The sequence below is a fragment of the Nannospalax galili genome, unplaced genomic scaffold (assembly GCF_000622305.1).
Source record: "Nannospalax galili isolate Female #2095 unplaced genomic scaffold, S.galili_v1.0 scaffold488, whole genome shotgun sequence".
NCBI lineage: Eukaryota > Metazoa > Chordata > Mammalia > Rodentia > Spalacidae > Nannospalax > Nannospalax galili.
Genome location: NW_008360316.1, coordinates 3,936,970 through 3,958,534, shown reverse-complemented (window position 1 = coordinate 3,958,534; position 21,565 = coordinate 3,936,970). Strand labels below are relative to the sequence as shown.

Below are 21,565 nucleotides of genomic sequence, written 5' to 3'. Positions count from 1 at the left end.
ACTCTTGCAAAGGACCTGGGGGTTTGGTTCCCAGCACTTACATGATGGCTAACAACCATCTTTAACACCAGTTCTGAGGGATCTGATGGCCTCTTCTGGCCTTTGAGGGCATTGCACAAACGTGGTACACTTACTTTAATATATGAAAGCAAAACATTCACACATAAAATTAAAAAAATAGGCTGGGTGTGGTGGCACATGCCTTTAATCCCAGCACTCAGGAGGCAGAGGCAGGTGGATCTCTGAGTTCATGTCCAGCCTGGTCTACATAGTGAGTTCTAGGCTAGCTGGGGCTACAGGGAGATGCTGTCTCAAAAAGACAAAACAATTAAAAATAAATCAAAAAAAATTTTTTTAAATAGCAAACAGGGGACTGGTGAGATGGGTCAGTGGGTAAAGGCACTTGCTTAACGAAGTTTGATCCTGGGGATCCACACAGAGGGAAAGAATCGACTCCCATAAATTGTCCTCTGATATCTACATGAATGCCATGGCATGAGTGTGCACACATGCACTCACACACTAAAAGTAATTTTTAAAAAAGCAAACATAGAAACAAAAGCAGACACACAAAGCTGAATCATCATTATCATCAAACAAAAGGGTTTTTTGGGAGGGTCAAGCTATGCAAGCATCCTGCCAACTGAGCTGCACCCATCTCCAGCCCAGGCTGGCCTCAAACTCACACCCCTCCTGCCTCAGCCTCTGGAGCACTGAGACTACAGATCTGTACCACCACACCCTGCCAGAAGTCAAGCTCAAAGGAGTCAGTTCCCTCAGGTGCCTGCCCACACACGTGCAACCACGCCTGCACTCCTCAGCACTGGCTACTGCTTCTCTTCTTTGCTTCCAACAAAATGCTAGAACCTCCATTTTTAGAAAATCCCTGGATAATTATGTAGTGATTTGAAGTTGGGGGTCAAGAGAATTGGTGGGAAAGATTCAAAGTTTTTCACCCTAATAACCCAGTGTATGTATTGTAAATTAGCCTAACCTATCTCTGAGTAATAATTAACCAGCACACTGTCCATGCTGATTCTGAGAGCTCCGGGCTACTTATTAGATAAGGTGGCTTGTCTAGGTTGGAGTGCAAGCCAGTGTGGTTGAATAAGTAACTCTGAGCAGCTCACTGCTCATCATCTCCCTTCCCCATGAAACCCACGCTCCATCACTGATCACATCAGTCACTCACACTGAGCACCAGGTCAGTCTTACACCTCTGTGCATCAGAGATCATCAATTCATTTCTCCCTTTATTGATGACACTAAGACTTTGAGATTGGTGACTTGCCCCTGGTCAGTCTCAATACAGAACTGACATCCTACCTTCGCTTTTGAGCCCAAAGGTCTGTTCATCAAAAAGTCACCCCAACAGTGATTAGGTCAGAATAAGACCAGAGTAGCTGCAGGAGTCTCTTTTCCTCTCAGACTGCATTACTTTATTGTGTTCATTGTACCAAGGAAGAGCAGAAACAGGTGATCCACCTTTAAGTGAACTATCAATATGTAAATTTGTTAATTCCAAAATAGTAAAACAGAATTTTTGAACAAACACAGGCACAGACACAGACATACACACACACACACACACACACACACACACACACACACACAAAAAAAAACCATAAGCAAAGGAGGGGAAAAAAACTTTCATTGCTTTGATCATACAAACTAAGGATTCCAGGCGTTAGCAAGATGGGTAAAGGCACTTGCCTCCAAGCCTGAAGACCTTAGGTTCAATTCCTGGGATCCACAAGATAGAAGGAAAGAACCAACAAGTCCTGCAGGTTGTCCTCTGACCTCCACATGCACACTGTGGCACATACATGTACACACACATACACACACAAAATAAAAAAATGTAATGAAAAATAATTCCAGAGTGTTTTAATAAATTTAACTTTGCTGTAATACTTTTGATTTTTGGCTGTTGTTTTCAGTTTTTACATAGTCTTTCTAGGAAGTCCAGGCTGGTCTTGATCTCCTATCTTAGCCTCCTGAGTGCTGGGATGATATAAGTGTGCACCACATACTACAAGACTTTGCAGGGGGCTGGGGAGGTAAAGCAGTAGAGGCCTTGCCTAGTATGCCCTGGAACCTGATTCCCAGCAATGCACACACACATATACACCTAAGACTGAAAAGAAATATGATTGCATATCTTCTTATAGTTCAATTTTTTAATTAAAAAATCAAATGAAAATGACATAAGCATGTATATTCGAATAAATTCGCTCACTTTCTTTCTTTTTGAGTGGGAGCAAGGTTAATATCCAGAGTATGTATTTTTAAAATTCTCATAATAACAACAGAATGATCAAATAAACAAAATGAAAACTGGGCAAAAACCTTGAATAGACATATCTCCTGAATGGCCAGTAAGTCTATGAACATCATATAGAAATAAGACTAATAACACAGTCTCATGCCATTAGAATATTACACCATAATTCTAAACCAAGGAATTTCTTTCTTATTCCTTTTGTGGTGCTGGGGATGGAACCTAGGACCTTGGGCATGCTAGGAAAGGACTCTATGGCAGAGCCACAACCCAATCTTAGGAATGGATTCTGATGTGCACTTATCGATATGTTTATTGTACCAGAACTATTTAGTAAGATAAACACCAGCACATTCATGTTAATGAGTTCTCAGATACTCTCATGTAGTTCCAAAGTATTTTTTTGGAATAAAAAATACTCACAAGTCATTTTAAATTGGTCCTTAGCATTTACAGGGTATTTTCAACTATAAAATGAGAAAACCATCACACAGAGTAAGCAAGCAAAAGAGGTAAAACACTTCAATCTTAAAACCTGACCCTAGTGCTGAACCTGAAGATCTTTCCAAGGCCACCAAACTCACATGAATTGCTCATTTTTGCCTCTGCTGGCATTTGACAGGTTTTAGAGTTTCCCTATGATACCCAAGCTGGCCCTCAACTCCTGTGCTCAGTCTTCCAGCCTCAGCCTTTCAAGTAGCTGGGACTGCAGGCACAAGCTCCTGGAGCCTGTATTAAACATTATCACTACTTCCTCAAGACCCTGCTTCCTGGGACTAAACTTACTGCTATTATTTTTGTCCATTTCTTTTCCTCTACTGGTACTCAAATGTTCCCTGTTCCCAGAGCAATGCCCTCTTCCTCATTCACCCATTCACCCATTCACCCTTGCCCCAAGTCCTTACCGACAGCTTGGGTCCCTCTCTCCCTCATCTGAGCCTTGTGATCAATGGCCTGATGAAGACTGAGCTAAGAGCTCCAGCTCCACCCATGTAGATGGAGATGAGTTCCTTAGTGCTCTTCTCCCACACTCCTGCTCCCTGTCACCCAGGCATCCCTGTCAGCGTGGACACCTCCCTTGCCCACAGCATCCAGCCAGACAATTCTCTTGACCTCGAAGCTGTTCACTTCCCCAGTATTACTGTCACTTCCTACTTCAGAGCTATCTGGACCACTACATTAAGCAAGAGATGCCTCCCACTCCATCATCTAGCCAACCATGATTCTGAAATGTAAATATGACCATCTCATCCCACCTCAAAATCTTTGGCAGTACCTGGCTGTCCAGTTCTTTGTTCTTCCAGGTGGCTGGATCTCTGGTTTAGACTGCTCTCTCAGCCTGTCCCCCAAACCTCTCTCTGCCACTGCCTTGGGTCTATGGGCACTCAGGTTCTCCCATCAGGAGCAATCCAGGCTACTTGTACCCCCATCTGGAGCAAGCCACAGACACTGGTCCTGGAGTTGCACTGTAAGCATTTTAACTGAGAACACGTAAAGGCACTTCTGCTCATTCTGATCCTGATCCTGGTGACACAGGTCCAGGACTCATCCTGCACATTCTTTCTTGCCCAATTCCCACCATGATGCATCAGTTATGACCTCCAGCTTTGGCTTCTTTAAAGCACAGCAGTAAAATCAGACAGTGGTGAGGCAGTAAAAGGACAGATTCCTTGATTTTTCCATTTTTCTATAGGAATGACTTTTATAAAATGGACCAAATCTGGACTAATGACTTTGAATTAACCTTGCAACCAAAAAGCTACTGCAAACAAACTCACTGAGTCATGTGCTCTTGCAACCTGGGCACCTGACCTTGATCCTTCAGAACCTTAATTGCTGCTCCACCGGAATATAGTGAATGAATGTAGGTATGCATGTGAATTAAACATATTAAAGCACTAAAAGGTAGTGCATCTTCACTGAAAACAATGAAGACTAAGAAGAATCTTGACATTGTGTACAGGAGGTTTTAGGCCTAGGGATGAAAGGGCAAGACTGTCTGATAAAAGTGGATCCAAGCTTGCAGTTTCCTAAATTAATGCTAGAGAAATGGTTTTGAAGAAGAGTATGGGTGAGGCATGACTCAGCAGCTCAGCTCCAGGAGACATCTGGGGGAATGGGTGTCCTCTAGGTTTAGAACTAAAGACAAGAGCCAGGCTGTTTATTCAGATGTAACTATAATGTTGGCATGGTAACACCACATTTTTCAAACTGTTCATTATCAATTCTGAAAGATATTCTTAAAGCAATTCATAAAGTAATTCACATTTTATTGAGTCCCTCCAAAATGCTCAATTTCATTGAGGAGCTTTTCAATCTTCTATTTGCACATGTAACATCTAATAGTATAATCTAATCCATAATAGTAATAATGAATGTGGCAGATATGCCTGTCATGACTCCCAGCAAGGATTCAAATGAACCCATGAGAACCCATGAAAGTAGTGGGTAGCAAGCTTTGGTTGCTGTGGGCATCCAGTCTGTTCCGGAAGCCAGTTCTCACCTGCCAGGCATGAGGCATGAAACTGGCTGAGACTCTGTTTTTCCACATGTTAGTCCCCTGGCCCCTGCCTCTGCTCACACTGTTCCCTTAGCCAGGAACACAGCTTCCCCAACAGGAACTTGACCCAAGTCTCAACTTTGATGTTGCTGCCTCCAGGTGTTCTTGGCACTCCCTAGATACAACACCCTTCTCAGGGGTGTCTGGTACAAGCAGCTGATGGGAGCATGCTCCAGCATTTTATAACTACCCTACATCTGGCATGGGGTCTCACTTATAACAGAGACAGAATACTAACCCCAAACAAGAAAATTCCTTTCATTTTTAAAGATTTCTCTCTCTCTCTCTCTCTCTCTCTCTCTCTCTCTCTCTCTCGCTCCCCCCCCCCCAGCTTGCACGTACAATGGCACCAGTGTGGAGGTCACAGGACTCCTTCAGGACCCAGTCCTCACCGTCCACCCTGCTTTGAGACAGGGTCTCTTGTTTCCTCTGCTGCCTGTGCCAGGCTGTCTGACCCATGAGCTTCAGGTATCCTCCTGCCTCCCTGTAACAATGCTGGGATTGCAGATGTTTATGCAACCACCCCTGGATTTGAACTCAAGTCCTCATATTCACTTGTCAAGCACACTTTACCCACTGAGCCATCTTCCCTGGGTTTTTTTGTTTGTTTGTTTTTGAGTCAAGAGTCTTACACCATAGCTTGGGTTGGCCTGAACTCATATATATAGCCCAGATGGCTTCAAACTCATGGCAATACTCCTGCCTCAGCCTCCCAAGTGTTGGGAGTACACACATGAGCCACCATGCCTGGCAATTATTCAATCATTTTTAAATATTTTTGTTCTTTGACAATCTCATACACATATACAATGTATCTAGCTTGCCCTGTTTTTGAGACAGGGACTTACATAGCCCAGTAAGGCCTCACACTACATAGCCAAGGATAACTTTGAATTTTGGGATCTTCCTGCCACCACTTCCCAAGTACAGGGATTACAAGTATGGGCTACCATACCCATATGATTTTTTTTTTTTTTTAAAGAAAGTTTCTAAGCAGGACATAGTGGCACATGTTTTTGATCCCAGCACTTGGGAGGCACGGGCAGGTAGCTCTCTGAGATTGAAGCCAGCCTGGTCTACGCAGAGAGTTCTAGGCCAGCTGGGGCTACAGGGAGACCCTGTTGCAAAAAAGCCATAAATAAATATATAAACAAATAAATGTTTCTTTGAAACCAAAATCACATTTAAAATCTAACTTATAAACAAATGAAAAAAAGGGAAGGAAAGGAAAACGCCAAATAATACAGATAAAAAAGCAGAACAGAAATAAAATTTAAAGCTAAAGAGGTAGCCCAATGGGAGAGCTCTTGCCTAGTATACCAGGTTCCACCTCATCACCACAAAATAAGTGAGTGTGTAAGTCCAGCTCAGAAAGTCTCAGAGTAGGTGTGATATTTCCCGAGATAATACTGATTATGCCCCCACAGCCAGGCCTGATGGCATTCCCTAATAATTCAAGTGAACAATAAAAACACTGAACCAATACACTGTGTTCTTACACCTGATGTATCTGCTGCTAATTTGGGAAAATTATAAATACACACCTAAATCCACTTCTTGAGTGATGTATTAGTTTCACTATGAATGAGACAAACTGGGAGTTGTCCCTGTGGAAAACATCTATGAATAAGTCACAGTTATATTTTAAAACTGCTAGGACTCAAACACGAGAATGTCTGGTACATTTTTGATCAATCAACCTCAGATTTGTGTTGGAAAAGTTTATCAGATGTCAAAAGGGAAGTAGGCAGGGAAGGAGGCATTGGGCAGCCTTCTGTATCCAACCCAGCACAACCTACAGCCAGAACAGCTAGGTGATTTCTGCACTGGACTTTCATCCCCCCAGGGGTCTTGCAAGGCTTAACCTTGCTGAACACCCCACGGTTCCCATTCCCTGTGGTCTGGGAAGGGCACCACCAGGCCAGGCCCAAAACACTGGCTAGAAGCCACACCCAGGGGCAGTTTGCAGATGTTAAACTCATAGGGATGGGTCCACCCAGAAAGAGGGCAACAGGGCTGGCAGCTACCTCTTCTGACTGTCCTGGCCCCAGAAAATGCTCCTGCATTTGTTTTTCCATATGGGTAATAGTGGGAGACATTATCAATAGTATGATGAAGCAGAAGGCACCGCTAATACTGTTTTCAGAATATTTATTTAAAATGGTCCTCAAGTTCTTCTTGAGGCAAATACTAGCACATTATATACACATACTGGATTTTCGTTTTAATCATTAAGAAATTTATGCTATACACCTGTGATCCCAGTACTCAGGAGGGAGAAAGGGGAGGACTGCTTCGAGTTTGAGGCCAGGTTGGTCTACATAGTGGTTTCTAGGGTAGCCTGAGTTAGAGAGGGAAACTCTTTAAAAAATACCAAACCAAACCAAAAACAGTAATAAAAACAAAAACAAAAAAATCTAGAAATTTATTTTGAAATTTTACATTATCTGCTTCCTCATGCTGATCTCCTCCAGCTTTTAATTCTTTGTCACTGTAAACCACTGCAAAAGCAGTGGCCAGTTTCAGGGTATCTGTGGCAAGTACTTTACCAACTGGGCCATCTCCCCAGTCCCTAGATATGATTTGTTGAAAGTGATCTACCCATACCTACTGACTTCAGTGCATGGGCATGCCTTAGAATTTTGCTTATGATCCATACAAATTCCACTAGAGTTTAAATGCTAAGGAAACTAGACATTTTCCTTTTTAGAAGACAGCTTAAATAATCATGATTTACCTTAAAAGCAAATTTACTTGAACTGGCTGGATGGGATAAGGAGAAAGTAAAATGGACATAAAATAAGAATTTCAAAAACTCATCAGATTTGATTTCTGACCAAAATGTAGACTAGGTAGACTAAAAAGGACAAACACCAGGGCTGGAGAGATGGTTCAGAGGTTAAGAGCACTGGCTGCTCTTGCAGAAGACCTGGGTTCGATTCCCAGCACCCATACAGCTGCCAACAACTGTCTGTAACTCCAGTTCCAGGAGATCTGATTCCCTCTTCTGACCTCTGTGGGCACTGTATGACACAGGTGCACTTACATACATGCAGGCATAGCACTCATACACATAAAAAATAAAGTGTAAATAAAAATAAAAGGACAAATACCATGTTTTCTGACATATGGAATCTAGATTCAAATGTATTTGTGGGTAGGGTATGGAAGTAGAGGGGGCACCAAGAAGGCCAGGCATGGTGGCACATGTCATAATCTTAACAACTCGAAGGCTGAGGTAAGAGGATGGCAAGGAAGTTCCTGGCCTGCCAGGGCTATAGGGCAAGTTTAAGGCTAGCCTGGAAAACCTAGGGAGATAGTCAAACTAAAAAAATTTTAGTGTTGGTAATACAGCTCAGAAACAGAGCACTTGCCTAACAAGCATGCTCAAGGCCTTGAGTTCTATTCCCAGAACCCAGGATAGGGTAGTCACACTATTTTGTCCATACTGATCTTGAATTCACTATGTAGCAGTAGCCCATGCTGGGCTCAGACTCCAAGTCGTGGGATTACAGGCAAACACTACCACACCTGGATGACCACAGGGTTTTTGTAGATGAACTTTATAGACACTTGTAAGTGCTACTGTGATTCATTATCCTTATTCTATTATCTCAAGCACCACACCCAAACCATGCAGTGGATAAGTAGCACTTGAGACTGCTTCCTTCATTCACTGTATGGACTCTTAAGAGATAAGATTGATTCTCCCTCCAAACAGCTCAAGAGAAACGCCCAGAGCTAGAAAGAGCACAGCACACATGGCGGCAACTTCTTAGAAGGGAAAACTCACTTCTCTAAGAAGGCATAGGCCTTCATTTATTGGGAAGGAAGGGCGGGCAGGTGGGCAGATGGGAACAAGCCAGGTGTGATGGTGCGTACCTGTAATCCCAGTACCTGAGAAGTGAAGGCAGGAGGATCATGAGTTTGAGATGAGCTTATGTTCATAGCAAGACCATTTCTCAAAAGAACAACAAATTAGAAAAGAAAACCTGAACAACTAGTACTCAATTTCTGTATCTTGAGAAAACTGGAGTTGTAGGTATCATTTCCTTTATTCTTTGCGGATTGAGATAGAACCCAGGGCTTCCCACATGCTAAGCAGGTGCTCTACCACCAAGCCTGGAGATCTCTTGATTTGAGGGTTTGGAGAATACCTAATCAGGGAAGAGGAAATGTATTTTCAGGTACTCACAGAAGCTGAGAAATGAATGTGATGAATATATAATTACTAATATTTCTCCAATATTTCAACTATTTCCCATCAACTTTTCTGGGTATTTGGAAAACAAATCTTTTATATAATTTTATGTAGAAAATATTTCTGTATGTATATATATAACAAGAACTTAAAAATGGGGGCTGGAGAGACAGCTCAGTCAGTAAAGTTCTTGACTTGGAAGTCTGAGGACCTGAGTTGGATCCTCAGAACCCATGTAAAATAAAGTTTAAAAAAGGTGAGCATGTGCTGCATGTTTGTAATCCCAGGGTTGAAGACAGGTAGGTCACTGGGGCTGGCTACATGAGTAGATGAACTCCAGGGCAATGAGAGGTCCTGCCTCAAAAAGCAAACAACAAACAACAACAACAAAACACAACAAGTTGGACGGCACCTAAAAAAATACCACTCTAGGCTGAGGTCTTGCCTACACACCCCTAAAATAACTGGAAGACTAAACAGGCCTCCCTTGATTCTCTGTAGCTCCCTACTTTCTGTTGCTAGCCCCATCTAGATGCTAGCTGTTAAATCTTCCAAGGCACTTGAGTGGTCTTTTAACACCCTTCCTGGTAACTCAAGTCCGGATCCATTGTGATGTTCTAGAGAAGGCACAGATCCTCCCATAAGAGCTGCCCAGCCTGCTGCCCCAGTACCCTATCATACCCCTGAGCCTGAGAAGGAAGGATGGGGAGGAGCTCCTCTGCCTTCATTACTTCCTGCAGGCTGGGCCTTGAACAGACCTGTCAACCTTTCTGATTACCAGCAATTCAGCAGTGAGCAGCTTGGGCATGTATACTATCAGTGTCCTAGCTAGTACTGACAACTCATGCTGTCAAGTATTCAGTCCCTATGAAAATTCCATTTGATTCTCAAAATCATGTTTTTAAAATTTGCTTTGGGTTTCCTGAGACAGGTTTCACTGAGTAGCCCAGGCTAGCTTTTTAGTTAACAATGTCCTGCCTCAGTCTCTTCATTGCTGGGATTAGAGTGTGGGTTATGACACCTGACTCTCGTATTTGTTCTTGTTTGTTTTGTTTGTTTGTTTACTTATTTATTTTTGGTCTTTTTGAGACAGGGTCTCCCATTTATTTATTTATTTATTTTTGGTCTTTTTGAGACAGGATCTCCCTGTAGCCCCAGCTGTCCTGGAACTATGTAGACCAGGCTGGCCTTGAACTCACAGAGATCCGCCTGCCTCTGCCTCCTGAGTGCTGGGATTAAAGGCGTGCCCCACCATGCCCAGCCATGTTTTATTTTTGAGACAGGCTATCCTATGTAGCCCAGGCTAGTCTGTAGTTCCTGATCCTCCTGCCTCCACTTCCTAAATACTGGGATTATAGGGTTAGTCATCACACCCAGCCTCAAAACAATCTCTTTACTAACTGGTTTGTTGGTATCAGGACCCCAAACACTGTTCACTCACTATACTACTGAACATAACTTGAATTAAACCAACTGTATTCATTCGGATGCCACTGGTATTTAATTTGCAGGCTGAGGGTCATTCCACAACTTTGGTGATAAGTTCACCAAACACCTCTTAGCATCTAGAAAGAAAGGGAAACCTAACATGGCTGACAGAAAGTCAGGAGATGGCCCAGCATGAGCCCTACCACCCCTCAGGCTCTACCTTCCAAGCCAGAAAATGAACATAGTGGCAACTTTTCTAAGCTACAGACTGGTCTCTCTAGGCTGGGGGTAGGGGTGGGGGGGTACCTCTGTTACCATGGAGACCTGGACTGCAATGCAAGTGGGGCTCCTGTCATGGAGACAGTGGGCAGTTACTGTTCTAGTCAGCAGGCATAGTTCAGTATGTTCTGACCCATGAAGGCTCTTGTTGTACCTAACTGATCTTTGGTCTCTAGGAATAAATCTAATGAGCAGCTCTAATGAGGTGTCACTTGACTTATGAAGCAGGAAATCTGTGTGTTAGCCAGTGTTGCAGTGAGATGCAGGGCCCTCACTGGGTCTCTGAGTCTGTGCAGCAGCAGAAGTCAGGACACTCTGGGGTAGGCATCCCATTACCATGAGTCATCTTCCTGTCAAAAGGCCTTCTTCCATCCTTTCCCTGGTCCTTATGCCACCAGGACAGGGAAAGCCTTTGTGGAAGAGGCGCTTCTTAATTCTCCAGACAGGGTCAGCTTGCAGACATGTGTGTTTGAGAGTTAACAGCTTGGATGAATAGCTGAGACATGTGGAAGGCACAGAAGAGATTGTGCCTTGGTTGGGGCCCGGAGGATGACTGGGCATATCAGAAGATTCACAAAGTTTGAAAAGATAACTGTCTTGTGTAAATCCTCATCACAAAAGATACCATAATAACTGTCTGGCATAGTGCCAGCGATGCAGGCGTGGGCCAATCTTGTTTATTCACCTTGATGGGTGTCTCAGTGGACTCACAACAAAACAAAACAAAACAAACAAAACAAAACAAAACAAAACAAAACAAAACAAAACAAAACACAATGTCCACAAGCCACAACAACAGAAAGGATGCCTAGTCTCGGCCAGACCACAGGCCTGCCTCTCACAGCACTGATGATATGGTTCTCTGTAGGAACCAGACAGCTACTTGTGGAAAGTTGATTACAATGAACCTTTTCATAAAAGAGGGGAACAATGATTTGTCCTCACTGGAAAAGCTTCTTGTGCTAGACACAGATTTCCTCCACTGCTACTCCACTGGCCTCACTGAAGGTGCCCGGACAGCCAAGACATCTTATTAATACTGCCCAGTGAATAGCTCACACCCAACACCACCTTAAGGAAATGCAGCTATCAAGGCAGCTTGAAGCAATGCCCTGGTGCTGCCATGCTACCCTGCAGGGCACATGCTGTGAACCCGTGACTCATATCACTGAGGGATGCTAACCCACAGCCTGAAACCACGAGTAAACATAGCAGAAGCTTCTTTGGTTATGCCACAGCACACTTGCAAAATGCTCTCCTCCCATCCAGCAATTGCTCTGTCGAAACTGAATTTCATCCCCAAGTGGAGAAGTCCTTCCATTGGAGTTCACAGCCTTGGCCCCATGAGTCAGAGCCTAGGCCAGTCATTTCAGTCCCGTCCCCTTGCCCCAGGGAAATAAGCACCAAAGGAAGTAGGGGTGGCCTCTGTGGTCACTACCTCTGTGGATACTAAGCAGGATGTTTCCTTTGCCTTCCCCTAAACTGCACTTCCTTTTCTCCTTCTCTCTCTCATTCTTTTTTGATTTTTTTTTTTTTAAACAGGGTTTTGCTTATTAGCATGACCTGAACTCACAGTATAGTCCAGGCTAACCGTGAACTTCTAATCATCTTACCTCAACCTCTAGAGTGCTGGGATTACAGGTGTGTATCATCATGCATTGCTCTCCTTCCCTTCTGAAGTACAAGCCAGAACCCACCATGCTCTTGGCAATGACTTCCTGTTACACTAGGATACCCCAGTCCTCAGGCCCTGGGATGCCTCCTGTTCAGCCACTCCTCTGACCACAGTGCCCTCTTCTGTCTGTTTCCTGAACTCAGTCACTCTGGCTTCCTCAGTAGAATCAAGTTCCTGCCTATCTTTGGGCATCTGCTGTCGCTCGGCAGGGACCTCTCTCCTTCAGTAGCCTCACCACCTCTTCCTCATCCTTCACACCTCTACTTGATGCCACCTCCCGCCCCTCCTCTTCTCCACCACACCACCCACCCTCATTTTCTCCACAATCATCACTGGCGCCTTAAGGATCTCTTCAAATGCTGGAATCTGTAGTCCTCCCTCTCTATGGGAGGAAACAGGACCCAGGGTCCTTTGGATATCAAACTCCTCTGTGAATGCTTAAGTCCCTTACATAAAATAGCACAGTTTTGACATATAACCTACATATATCCTCCTGTGTACTTGAAATCACCTCCGAATGGCTTATAATACCTAGCACAGTGCAAATACAATATAAAGAGCTGTTTAGTTAGTAAACAGTAACAGGAAAAGGCTAGAGGATGCAGTATGCATGAAGCCCTAGGTTCTGACCTAAGCAGAGGTACCCAGGACATGTTCAGTGACAATGCAATTCTTCTGAATATTTCCAATCTGTGGTCAGCTGGTTCTGAGGATCTGAAGCCCTAGAATACAGAAGCCATCTGTATAGCTTTTTAAATGTGTTATTCATGGCTGTACCCTAAATGACAGCAGCTATACCTGGATAATAGTTGAGGCTCCACATATCTTTGTAGGTTAACTGACTTTTGACAGAGAGAAAGAAAGGAAACCACAACAACTCTATGTAAGTAGGACCACCTTGTTTGGGACAGATTCCTGCCAGGTGAGACCCACCCTCAACTGCACTCACTCTGATAGCAAGGAACCCAGACATCTGCACAAATACAGAGTAAAGGTGGTCTGGACTCCCACCCCATGTAGTGTTCAGCCACCTGAGCTCACAGAGGTAGAGCCTCCATCCTAGGAGCCTGACTCAGGAGAGTGACAGGAGGGCAGGCTGGCCTTCCCTGCCCCCTGGTGGTACCTGGTGCTTCCTGTGTCTCCTTGTCTCCTGGGAGTGATCCTGATATCATACATGTTCCACCTAGTCCCTAACCATCCCATCAATTTTGAGAGTACTTGACACCCTTACAGCACATTCTCCTTTTTTCTTATTTTTAAGACAGAGTTTAATGTATGGCCTCGAACTCCATATCTGGCTGAGGATGATCTTGACCTTCTAGTCCTCCTGCTTCCACCTTCCAAGTGCTGAGATTACAGGCATGTGCCTCATGGATGGTTTTATACAGTGCTGGGGAATGAACTTAGGGCTTTGTGAATGTGGGGCAAGCACTCTACCAATTAAGTTGTGCACATCTCTAGCCCTGAACCCTCTACCCTCATTTTCTTAAGTTAGCCAGTTAGGTTTTACTGCTTGTTTGTTTTGCTGTTTTTACAACAAAAGAATCCTAAGGTTATTATTATTATTTTTAATAAACAAAAAAAGTACTAGAGAAATCATGAGATAGGCTGCTTGCATATCTATAGGGGCTGTAGGGATAGCCTCTGTATTTCTAATAGCCTAGTAAGACTCTTCCATCTTCTCTAGTCTTTGTTAATCTCTGAACACATGTAGGCATGCTGAATTATCAGTACAATCACAGATACATTTTGGTTGAATTGGAGCCTCCAAATGATGATGACATCCTTGCCCCAAGACCCAACTATAAACTACACGGAGATACAGTCTTTATAGATGACAAGTTAAGATGATGTCATTAGGGTGTGTTCCACTCCAGTGAGACTGGTGTCCCTATAAAAAGGGGGAAGTATGGACATAGAGGCTGCCAGCAGGGAGAATGCCACTGAGCGTGAAAGTGGAGATGGGGATACATGGGTCAGCCAAGGGGCCCAGCATCCTCAGAAGATACCACCCAGCCACACTGGGATCACAGATCTCTAGCCTGGGTGTCGGTTCATGTTGGGATGACATTGCAGAAACTAAGGTATGGAGACACCAGGAGGGAGGCAGAGGTCTCAAACCCAGAGTTACCCAGGAGACTGCCATAGTACCTTCCTCATCCTAGTGCCTCAGGTTCCCTGGCACCAGCCAAATGAGAGGTTCCAGGGCATGGAAGAAACCCCCCTAAGACTCACCATTGGATGCTCTCATCTGTCGCCGGCGCCCCACACGGTCCAGCCCGATGGGGGTGCTCTGGGAAAAAGTGAAGGGCCGGAGGCGGGCAGACACCGCCTTGTAGGGCGGAACCTGGTGTGCAGGCACGGGAGGCCTGGTTGCTGGCTGTAAAAGGAAGCAAAAAGCTGTGAGAAGGTGCCAGGAAGTCTCAGCTCCTGCGAGCCACAAGATGTTTCTGTGTTCTCACCCTGAAGCCACTCACAGATGTGCAATGTCTTCTTCAAACCCTGCCAAGAGCTGCAGGCTGCACCAGGCTGGGTGGCAATGTACTGCTCTAAAGTTTCAACAGTCAGCATCATGCTGGCTCCGTTACATCTCATCCCACTTGTAGGTGACATATCAGTAAGGAACAGGAAGAGAAAGAAGCATCTGAGAAGTAGGTTTAGAGAGCAGAGGGTTCCCATAGCTGCCAGCTCAGAGTTAGGAAGATACCTGGCCAAGAGTAGACCTTGAGGAAGGAGAGACTGGGCCACAGTCAGACAGCTCAGGCCTCCAAGTGTTGTTTTTTCTGTTTTTTTTTTTGTTTTTTTTTTTTTTTTAAGACAGAGCCTTGCTTTGTTGTAGCCCAGGTTGACCTTGGACTCACAATTCTCCTGCTTCAGCCTCTTGAGTGCTGGAATTACTACCAGGCCTGGGCACAACACTGTTTTGATGTTTAGAAATGAAATATGTTCTAAGTACCTTATATTGTCCCTAGACTACATCTTGGATTAAACTATATTACAATTTGCTTTCATTTAGAATTATTCTCCAACAAGTAGCACAGCTTAAAAGAAAAAGATCTTAAAGATCTTGTATTTCTCAACTTAATATTTTGTTGTTGCTATTGTTATGTTTTGAGGCAATGTTTCATAGACCAGGCTGGTCTCAAACTCCACATAGCTGAGGATGACCTTGAATTGCTCACTTATCCTCCCCTTTACCTTCCAAGGGCTTGAATTACAGGTGTTTGCCACCACACCTGGCTTTTAATTTTACTTTAAGAATTCAGCTCAGTTGAATTAAGCCAGAGTTTTTAAGTGCTTTCTATAAGTAAGACACTGTGCTAGGCTTGGCAAGAAAAATGTTAACACACAATCCAAGCCTAATAGAGAAGTTCTCTTTTCAGAGAGTTTTACAGGTAATTCAAGAAAGTACCTAGCAGGTTTTCAAAATGAAATTGAGCATGTAAAATACTCATAAATTGCTCTGAGACTATATGACCATGGCTGTGGTACTAGTTGAGCAATAGGCAAAGAAATAGGACTTTCTCCAGGATAGGTCTTTTCTCAAATGTTCTGTAACCTCGAAGTGCTTACTGGGCACTTGACAAATACTTGTCAAATACGCTGAGAGTCCAATGGGGTTTATGTCCAAACCAGCAGCAAAGCCACCACTCAAAATTAGAATAAAGAATGGTGGGTATTGCTCAGTGGTCCAGCGCTTGCCTAGCATGTTCTAGACCTGGGTACCATTTCAGGAATGGTGGGTGAGGGTGTGGTGGATAACCAGGGGCAGGGAAGAAGAGATACAGTATTTAGGAGATAAAGAAGTTGGTGTCATCCCCCCATGGTCTTTCGTTTTGTTTTGTTTTGTTTTGTTTTATGGGGATGGAACCCAGGGCTTTGTGTACATGAGGCAAATGCTTCATCACTGAGCTACATCCCCAAACCCCTTCTAGTTCATCTTAATTCTTGTTCCTGTCCTTAGAGTCTAACAGTGAACCGCTTTGTCTTTCAACAAACACTTCCTCAGGAAGCTCACAACATGCAGCCAGCTACCCATCCCAGTTCAGATCTTGGGCTGTTCAGACAGGTGGCCAATCTGTGCTGTATGCTATCTGAGGAAAGATTAGTGAGAAGGTGATGAGAAGGCAGTGGTTAGTTTGAATCCGGGCGTGTTTCAAAAGTCAGAAGGAAAAGGCTGAGGAGGCGTGTGATCCTTCAGGAGGAGGAAAAGCAGTGTCCAGTTTAGTTAGAAGGGAGGAGAAAGGCAGGAAATCTCTGCTGGTCATGGTTGGAGACACCAGCTCTTACTTGGGCCAAGAGATTCTCCTCGTCCTCATCCTCTGCCTGGGTGTGGCCATAGAAGCTGACTCCTCCGATCACTGATATAGGTCTCCTTCTCCGGCCTCCCCTGGGGCAGTCCGAGGGGTTGCCTGGGTCCTGGCTGGCGGTGGTCACACTTGCTGACTGCACCCCGTCTACGTGGTCTTCATCTGGGGGGTCCGCAACAATGGAGTCTTCAGGAATGGACAGGCTTCTGCTGGCCAGCTGGCCATAGTCCGATAGTGGTCGTGGCCGGGTGTGCCTGCCTGAGCCCCATCTCCTACTGGAGATACGGGGCACCTCAGTCCGCTCTTCTTCCTGGGCTGAGCCCGGCTGCCAATCATCCTCATTCACCACCTTTGCAAATGAACAGGCTACGTGAGCTCCAATATCCAGGTTGTTGTTAATAGGGACCAGGCACCTGCCACCTCCCTCCCATTCTGCAGCCCTGGAGTCTCTTAGCCTAAAATAACTGTTATCTGTGCCACAGAGAGTGAGGGCACAACTAATATGTGGGTTAAAAGACCCAAATCTGCTGGGCGTGGTGGTGCATGCCTGTAGTCCCAGCACTTGGGAGGCAGAGGCAGGCGTATCTCTGTGAGTTCAAGGCCAGCCAGGTCTACATGGTGAGTTCCAGGACAGCTGGGGCTACAGGGAGACCATGCTTCAAAAGGACCAAAAAAAAAAAAAAAGAAGGGGACCCAAATTTTATCCCAGGCTGAATTAAATCTATAACTTAAGTGATATTTGGGGAACAAGCTACAATAAGAGACATTACGAATGCCAGCAGGTCTGAGTTAATAAAATGAATATTTAACCAAGCAGGTATTTCCCAAACATGCTTAACAGCAGAAAGGGAGCCACAGGCAGCCAGCAGCAAAAGTTAATGTGTGAGAAATGAGCATGTAACAAGATCCAGGTCTGCCCTGAAGTCTTTCAACAGTGGATGCTACTGAGAACTAGACAGTGCAGTAAGAAGGTAAGAAGATTAAATGCAGGCTGTGGGCACTCAACACTTGAGGATCCTGTCCCTAGGCAGTGGACTGATAGGGGACAATGAATCTGGTTCAGAGATCTGTCAGGCTATTAAAGGCTATGTGGGTCAGGGCTAACCTTGGATCTCTGACTGGACAAATCTCTCAATTTGAATTCCATGTCCCTCAGCTGAGTATAGTGATCCACACCTGTAGTCTTAGCACTTAAGAGGCAGAAGCAAGAGGACAGTGAGTTCAAGGCCAACCTGCACTACATAGAGAGACTATTTCCAAACAAAAAATGGCTATAAATGAGGCGATGCTTTTTCCTCCCTGGTAGTCCTGGAGACTGAACCCAAGCCCTCATATATGCTAGGCAAGCACTCTATCACCAAGCTAGATGCTCACCCCACTTCTAATTCTTCAAATAATTTTTCATCTTTTCAGGGGGCAAGAGGAGAAGGATTTTACTATGTATCTATGGTTAGCCTTGAACTCTATCTAGAATCTCCTGTCTCAGGCTAACCCAGGGCTGAGATTACAGTTATACACCACCATACCCAGTCTCATGTACTTTTTCAAAAGCAATGCAATGGTTTGGAATCAGGCAGACTTCTATGTCAGTCCCCATCTAAACTAGGGGCTGCCCTAGTAACCTCAGACAAGTGATTGAGGCTCTCAGATTTATTTCTGCAGCTGCTCAGAAGGAAAGACGAGTCTGTGCAAGGTTGAAATGCAATCCTGGCTGGATAGGCCTTATCAGTTGGAGTCAGCTGTCACTTTTACAAAGACTGCCACAGAGTAGCCATCCCCATGGCTTGCCCCGCCTGGAGATAGGCACCAGTCTATCTTGGCAGAGCCTTAAAGTCTGGCTGCAGAAAGGGCTATTCCAGAGACTGGAAGGAGCAGTGAACAGCAGGCATAGCAGCAAGCTAGGAGCTAGCCATATACTGAACCCTATAAATAAGCATGGCTCATCAACCACGACTCTTTTTCATAAGGCCAAAGAGACAGGAAGGGGTTTATAGATACACTATTTAACCTCCTCAGTTTTCACATTAGAAATACTGAAGAGTAAAGTGTAGTGGTCCATTCAGGGCCACACAGTCAGTCAGTAACAACAGACACTCAGAGGTAATCTCCAAAATTGTGTCCCACAATCCCTATCTGCCATGCTCTCGGTGCCCTGATTCACATCAGCATGGAGGAGGGGCAAATTATCCTATCTAAGAATACTGAGTCCAAGGTATTTAAGAACATCCTTTCACCCTGGACTCTAAAGTCTCCCCAAAGAATTCAATGGTCATAATGCTACCCCTCACCCATTTTTTTACACCCAAAACAGGACAGTAGGAAAAACATAGCTACTGTCACAGAACTATCTTATTTATTCTTTTTCAGGGCTCCTTCAGCATTCCTAAAAGATAGTTGTTTTCTCCCAAGTTTACTCCTCCCTGTCTCCTTTCCCTAGCAAGCTAGAACAGAAACCTCAAATTCTTACCACCTACCAAAGGTATATTTTTCTGGGAACTTATGTATACATATACACAGAAAAAAAATAGAGATATATGCTTCTCTCCTTCCTAACACAACTATGGGAAAAGAAGCCATAAACAGTTATAATCATTTTCTGAATTACATATGAAACACGGGTTATTATGTGTGATTGAAATAAATTACTAACTCAAATGACACAGACACCTTACGTACACAGTAAAAATAGGTGCATTTATATTATGTTCCTGAAATTTAAAAAAAGGGTCAGAAACAACCTGTTAGGAAAACAGAAGTGTCTAGAACAAAATCAGGCACTGAATAGTCCAACTACTCACAAATGTGTGTGTAGATGTTTTTATTTTTATGGCTGGGGAATTTGTTTTGTTTTATGCACTTATGCAACACACACAGCTTGTTTTTTCTTACAATGCCCAAAATAAAGAAACAATCCAGGATGTAATCTGGGCTGGGTAAGGTGGGTGTGCCCAAAGGGGGCCCTTGCCAAGCCAGTATTCCTCCCACAGTCATGCCCCTATGCCACCTACAGTCTCAACATAGGCAGCACATAGGAAATCCAATGGTAATCAGACTGTAGTGTTTACACTGTTCCACTAAAGCTATAAAAGGAGAGCCCACCTTCTAAAAGGCACCAAAATGTCCTGGGGATAGCAAAAACTGGTTAACTAAACATCACTTGAAATTGAAACACCTATGTCACTCAGAAGCAGATGGAGAGCAAGAAAGCCTCCAATATGAGGTCTTTTGGGAGACTCCAAACACCTCCCCAAATTAGCTAGAGTCCTTCCATCAGCCAATGTGAATTTTGATATATACAAATAGTGATGCTAAGGATGGAACCCAGGCCCTTACACATGCTAGGTAAAGGTTCCCCCACAGAGCTACACTCCCCTAGAGCCCTGATACATGCTCTAAACTGTTGGTTTTTTTTAAAGCAAAGCTTTCGAACTTCTAAAATACTGTCCAGGTTCACTATGGGGACTGCAGATTGCTGACATCATTCTTAGAAACACACACACACACACACACACACACACACACACACACACGCACGTACGCATGCACGCATGTACACACACCAGCAAGCACCCATGCTAAGAACCTACCTGAGCTTCAGCCATTGGCAGGGGCGGCCCACACACACACTGGAGGAACAGGCAGCTGACCACATCCATGTTCTCCAGAGTTGTTCTGGCATTTAAAAGGCTGTGATCAGGACCCTAAGTGGTCATGTAGAGTTCTGCCTGGTCCAATCCAGCAGGCTCAGCTCAGGCCACTGCGGGCCTCATAAGACTGAATGGCCAAGTCACACCCAAGTCATAAACCTTTGTAAATAGAACTTGTATCCAGTGACTGCCCTTTTAACTCTTGCTTCTCCGAACATTTTTAAAGTAACTTTCCTAGTCAGTAAGACATATTTTCTTCCTATATGTGGCTCTTTTTTTCATTTTATAAAAATAATAAAGTCAATATAAACTGTTTCCTGAAAATATTTTTGTGAAAGAACATTATTAACTCAAGGTAAAAAGAAGAAAAATGCTTTTTTAAAACAAAAAAAAAACTTACATGACCTATTCAGAAGCCAGACCTACACTGAGTATTTAGGGTCAACTGGCAAGTACTGTGGGAGTGACTGTGCCCACCCAAAGAACAAGACAAAATCTTAACCATTCTGGGATATGTGAATGTGTTTTTATTTTAAGGTTGGATCATGGCAGATGCAATCATATTAGAATGGGGTCACCTTAGATTACATGGGTCCTAACCTAATAGCTGCTATCTTTATAAGTAGAGGAAAATTTGAATACAAACAAACACAAAGGAAGCAATCTATTCAAGGACAGGGACAGAGTTTGAAGGGACTTGTTTGATTGGAAACAGGGTCTTATGCAGTTCAGATTGGCTTGTCTCCACAGGTAGCTGAGGATGACCTTGACTTCTAATCTTTCTTCCTCCATTTCCTGAGTGTTTAAATGACAGGTGCGCTAGACAGGCGCTCCACCAGCTGAGCTACATTCCCAGCCTAAGAGTGACACATTTATAAACCAAGGGACACCAAGGACTGGCACTGCTACCAGAAGTGGAAAAGACAAAGAAGGATCCTCCCTCTGCACCTTGTAGAGGTTGTGACTCTGCCTACACTTTGACTTTGAACTCTGTCCTCCAGAGCTATGAGGCAATAACTGTCTGGTGTTTTAAGCCACCTGCCTTGTGATCACTAGTTAGGCATCTCTACTTAACTAAAGCAGCAGGGGAATTCAGAAGTAGACAATACAGGCAATGAAATTAAAAATACTTGGTGAAGATTCTAGAAAAACCCCAAATGAAACTATAGGTTTTCGGAAAATGA

At 44.1% G+C, this 21,565-nt stretch overlaps 1 protein-coding gene across 3 annotated transcripts in view; it reads right to left on the bottom strand.

The window, feature by feature from the left end:
• The window catches only part of Spata13 (spermatogenesis associated 13), a 150,646-nt gene that overhangs the window by 44,353 nt on the left and 84,728 nt on the right, over window positions 1–21,565 (bottom strand). For all 3 annotated transcript variants that reach the window (XM_008824995.3, XM_029559577.1, XM_029559576.1), the window contains exons 3-4: window positions 16,715–17,083; window positions 14,660–14,804 (exon numbers count right to left, since the gene is read on the bottom strand). In XM_008824995.3, the coding sequence (XP_008823217.1) occupies window positions 14,660–14,804; window positions 16,715–17,083 (514 nt within the window). The remainder of the gene's footprint in view (window positions 1–14,659; window positions 14,805–16,714; window positions 17,084–21,565) is intronic.